This window comes from Triticum aestivum, chromosome 7B (genome assembly GCF_018294505.1).
Source record: "Triticum aestivum cultivar Chinese Spring chromosome 7B, IWGSC CS RefSeq v2.1, whole genome shotgun sequence".
In the NCBI taxonomy this organism is placed as follows: domain Eukaryota; kingdom Viridiplantae; phylum Streptophyta; class Magnoliopsida; order Poales; family Poaceae; genus Triticum; species Triticum aestivum.
Genome location: NC_057813.1, coordinates 246,271,667 through 246,276,133, shown reverse-complemented (window position 1 = coordinate 246,276,133; position 4,467 = coordinate 246,271,667). Strand labels below are relative to the sequence as shown.

General features: G+C 40.6%; 1 protein-coding gene across 1 annotated transcript in view; it reads right to left on the bottom strand.

The window, feature by feature from the left end:
• LOC123156162 (hydroxymethylglutaryl-CoA synthase) overlaps positions 1 to 3,753 on the bottom strand; it is a 4,611-nt gene extending 858 nt beyond the window's left edge. The window contains exons 1-11 of the mRNA XM_044574330.1: positions 3,482 to 3,753; positions 2,819 to 2,925; positions 2,518 to 2,650; positions 2,229 to 2,372; positions 1,975 to 2,133; positions 1,768 to 1,841; positions 1,600 to 1,675; positions 1,423 to 1,478; positions 1,142 to 1,229; positions 912 to 1,052; positions 671 to 820 (exon numbers count right to left, since the gene is read on the bottom strand). Coding sequence (XP_044430265.1) covers positions 671 to 820; positions 912 to 1,052; positions 1,142 to 1,229; positions 1,423 to 1,478; positions 1,600 to 1,675; positions 1,768 to 1,841; positions 1,975 to 2,133; positions 2,229 to 2,372; positions 2,518 to 2,650; positions 2,819 to 2,925; positions 3,482 to 3,727 — 1,374 coding nt within the window. The 5' untranslated portion in view covers positions 3,728 to 3,753. The remainder of the gene's footprint in view (positions 1 to 670; positions 821 to 911; positions 1,053 to 1,141; positions 1,230 to 1,422; positions 1,479 to 1,599; positions 1,676 to 1,767; positions 1,842 to 1,974; positions 2,134 to 2,228; positions 2,373 to 2,517; positions 2,651 to 2,818; positions 2,926 to 3,481) is intronic.
• Positions 3,754 to 4,467: the final 714 nt, after the last annotated feature.

Here is a 4,467-nt window from a genome sequence, read left to right as displayed (position 1 = left end):
TGCCATTCAGATCCTAGCAACGCAGAATCTAATACAAACAGCAGTTGAATCTACTATGGACAGTAGTGAATCAATTAATGGTATGTAGCTCTCTTCAAGAAAGGCTATTCTCTTGTACTCCCTCCATAAACAAATATTAAGAGCGTCTAGATCATTAAAGTAGTGATCTAAACGCTCTTATATTTGTTTACAGAGGGAGTACAATTGTAGAACTAAGTAAATTCCAAAATTGTTTAGAATAAGTTTAGCAAAGACCCTGATTTCCTTGATGAATAGAGCTCATATCGCCATAGTGACCGGGGCAAGTTTTCTGAGTAATCACATACAGAATTCAGTTTTGTGTGCTTTCCTAGTTCAGAGCTTGTCCGTAGTACGGACTACAAAAACACTATGATTCCTTTTCTTTAATAAGCTATAATTTGGTATGAAACCACAAAAAGTTATTCTCCAAAATACTTGTAACAAATTCGAAGCCATGTATGGTAAACCATACCACATTGGTATGACAAATGGCTGTAAATACTCCCTCCATCCCATAATATAAGAGCGTTTTTGACACTAGTGTAGTGTCAAAACTGGTCTTATATTATGGGACGGAGGGAGTATATGACAAGATCCGCTTTCTATCTACAACAGACTGGCTGAGGGTTGTGAGAATGAAAGACCATACCACATGTCTTGACTCAAGCTTTGCCGTCACATCAAGCACAGAAGCAATGTTTGTTAAACTAAAGGGATGCTGACCCTCATTTAGTTTGAATGAAAACATAGTGGATGTCAAGCCACTGCCGTAAGAGAACATGACAATTCGTTGGCCGCTCTGCATAATAAATGGAAGTTAACTACAAGGAATGAACAGGAGATACAAAGGCATACAAATATAAGATAGTGGCGTAAAACCAAAACCTCACCAGACTAGCATGCTTGTTGTAGATTACAGATGCCAATGCAGCATACAGAGATGCAGTATACATGTTACCAATTTGTTTTGGAAGCAACGTTGACGGTTGAACTTTGATGTCATACAAATGCTTTGCAAGTTGTTGAGAGCCCTGAAAGTTCAGTAGTAGAAGACTTGATGGTTACATCAGCGAAGAAATTAAGCATTGTAAGAACTATTATCCACCTAACGAGGAATAACCTTTTCCAAGTCACGACTTTGGTAGCTTTCTTCACTAGTCAGGTTTGCAAAAGGCTGAAGCTTTTCTTTGGCATCATTATCAACCGAACTGACATCAAAGAAAACAAAAACAAATAAGTGCCTTCGTCTAGGGGCCAAGACTAAGAGTGTCGAATGGGTATTGTATCCCGACAAAGTCGGGGAGGTCTTTCAGAAGTTCAGAATATTATTTCGTCCACAGATTAAAAGCTTATTTTTTAAGAAGCAAAAGGAGCATGTATTTAAAGAGAGGAATCGCAGACCTGCAATTACGCATGAAATCATTGAAGTAAAGTCGAGCAAAACTCTTCTGTACAAGCTGTGATAGTAAAAAAGTGACGAGTTTATGTCTGTATCCCCAGAGGTTAGAGAACAGAATTGGCAGAATTAACAGACTGCAAAATCTTATGCATCTCCATGGCAGTGTGCAGTCGTCATACCTTATTATATGGAGAATGAAACACACAATAATCGGCGTCAGAAATTGAGAACTGTTCACCCACTAGCTTCTCATACCTGATTTCGTGATCATAGTGTGATGTTATTGCTTGAGAAGAACAAGATGCTAGTACTGCAGTTGAGTGGGTAAATTATGGCAGTGAACTCACTTGGCGCAATACTGTCTATAGCACGAATCCAGAGCCATCAGGTAGCACGTTTGAGATAGTTTCCCATCAACAACCTATAATAATCGGGAACAGAAGTGTGCAGAGGATATAATACTATGAAAGAGACAAACAATGATATCTAGTTGAGAAATTTGTTTGTTTACATGCTTAGAACAAACAAACAAAAGCAAGTCATAGAATCCTAACCGGATATTCACTTGCAAGATCAGGCTTGTAGAAATCGTAAACATGAGCCATGTGAGAAGCTCTATATTTACTTTCAAAAGAAATAGGTGCGTTTGGACCAATAAGCATAGCAATTGCAGCAGCTCCACCCGTAGGCCGAGCTGGTCCCTCTGCATAAACCTGAACATAATATGGTTAGTGCTGCACAGAGACAAAAGGGAGAGAAACTGAATCGACTTTGTGCAAAAATTAGATGGTGATATTGGGTGACTAACCGCGCTATCTGTGCAGACCACAAGGCCGTAGCGTCCATCCCAGCATCGACTTTCGACCCAATTCACACAATTCAACAGGGCAGCTGTCCCACCATAACATGCGTTACTTGAGTCAACTCCCTCAATGTCAGTATTACCACTTTCCTATATTTGAGACAAATATCAACAATATCAACATTGAGTGAGACTGAAACTGGACTAACAAGCAACTAAATGAAGTGGAAACTGCGAATTCATCTAGATTCAGGTTTAGAGGGAATATATGTTGGATCCTAATTCCATGATTTACCTCAAAAATTTGCATCAGCCATGTTTTGATGGATTTACTTTTGTCTATCACTGTCTCGCTACCAACCTCCAGGCGGCCAATTAGCTTCGGATCTATGTGGTACTTCTCCAGCAGGGATTTGACAACTGTCAAGCTGAAACAACCTTCCAACTTGAGCATTCACATATTGAATGGAGTATTGCCAAAAATACATATGTATTTCATACAATTGATTAGTAAATTCTACTCATCAAGAAGTTCAATCCCAGTAAAAGAAGGTAACGGACAAGGCAGCATTTTTTTCCAATGTGACAAAATATACCTCATCGAGATGACATCTTCTACCTCGCTGCAGAAGGCCATGCAATCTTGCCCAAGACCAATTGTGTACTTCCCCTTGCTGGCTCCGTCATGAACCTCCAGCGCTTCCTGCAACCAGTAGTTCAACGCATCAGCATTCAACTCTGAGTCCAACAGCATTGAACGGACACAGCAAATTATCCATGTATTAGTTGCGCACAGCCGCTCCAGTTCCTCTCCAAAGCCACATCAGATAACCATTTGCTCGCTCTGTGAGAGACGAAATACAGTACAAGGCAGATGCAGCATCTGACAGCAGGTATAACAGAGTGAAACTAATAATGAATGATTCAAATATTCCTCGAGTAAACAAATCAATTCACCACCCGTGATCCACAAATCCGCACCGAGATGGCACCTCCGAATCATGGTTTCAGTTTCCGGAAACAATTCCATCGTTACGATCTCAACTACGGAGTACTTCGTAAACCCGAAATCCCACACGTCTGGCTAAAACCCAGGCGGCAATTCCCCGGAAACTAACCCAAAATACCAAATCATCCGTGATCTCGACGCGGAGATGCTCGGAGCGTCAGATCAGCCACGTTCGCAGCACGCAGCGTGACACGACGGCGACAAATCGAGCGGGGGCGGCGGGAACAGCAGCTCTGGTGGAGAACCTCACCTGCTGGACGCAGGTGGGAGGGAAATACATGTCCATGGCGAGGATCCCGACATCCTTGCACTCCATCTCGCGATCCCTCCTCCCGCTCTGTGCTTCCGCGGGCTCTCCCAGTGGCTGGCTCGCAGTCGCAGGAGGAGGAGGAGGAGGCGTGTGTGACGTGAGAGAGTTCGTGTGACTTTGGCAGCGCCGTGGACACGGAGCACGTCGGGGATAATATACGAGATTCCCAGATTCGTTTGTCTGCATCCCTGAACCGGTCCTGGCGATTTGTGGGCTGCGATGGCCTGCTTGGGCCAGCTGGCCAGGGCCAGAGGCACGGAAGTATTTTAAAACCTTTTCTGCAGCTTTTTATAAGGGTATAATCTCTCTTTTTTGCTGACTTTTTTTTGCGGACAAAGGGGTATAATCTCTCTCTCCCTTCCAAAATAATTCAAGGTTTAGGTTTATATTTTTTAAATTTAACTAGGAGAATCCGCCTACGTATAAAAATATCAATCCCAAATTTGCTTCATCAGATTCATTATGAGATATTCCCCTAAAAAACGATTCATTATGAGAGTACAATCTTAAACTATATATACTTGATTGATATTATAGGTCTTTATAGACTTTCCTACTATAGAATTACTAAAACTACAAAAATATTTAGGGCAACCATAGAATTCAAGTTTTAGGTTTATATTTTTTAAATTTAACTACAAGAATCCGTCTATGTATAAAAGTATCAACATATACAACCCCAAATTTGCTTCATTAGATTCATTATGAGATATTCCCCTAAAAGACGATTCATTATGAGAGTATAATCTTAAACTATATATACTTGATTGATATTGTAGGTCTTTATAAACTTGTCTATAGTATTACTAAAACTACAAAAATATTTAGGGCAACCATAGAATTCAAGTTTTAGGTTTATATTTTTTAAATTTAACTAGGAGAATCCGTCTATGTATAAAAATATCAACATATAAAACCCCAAATTT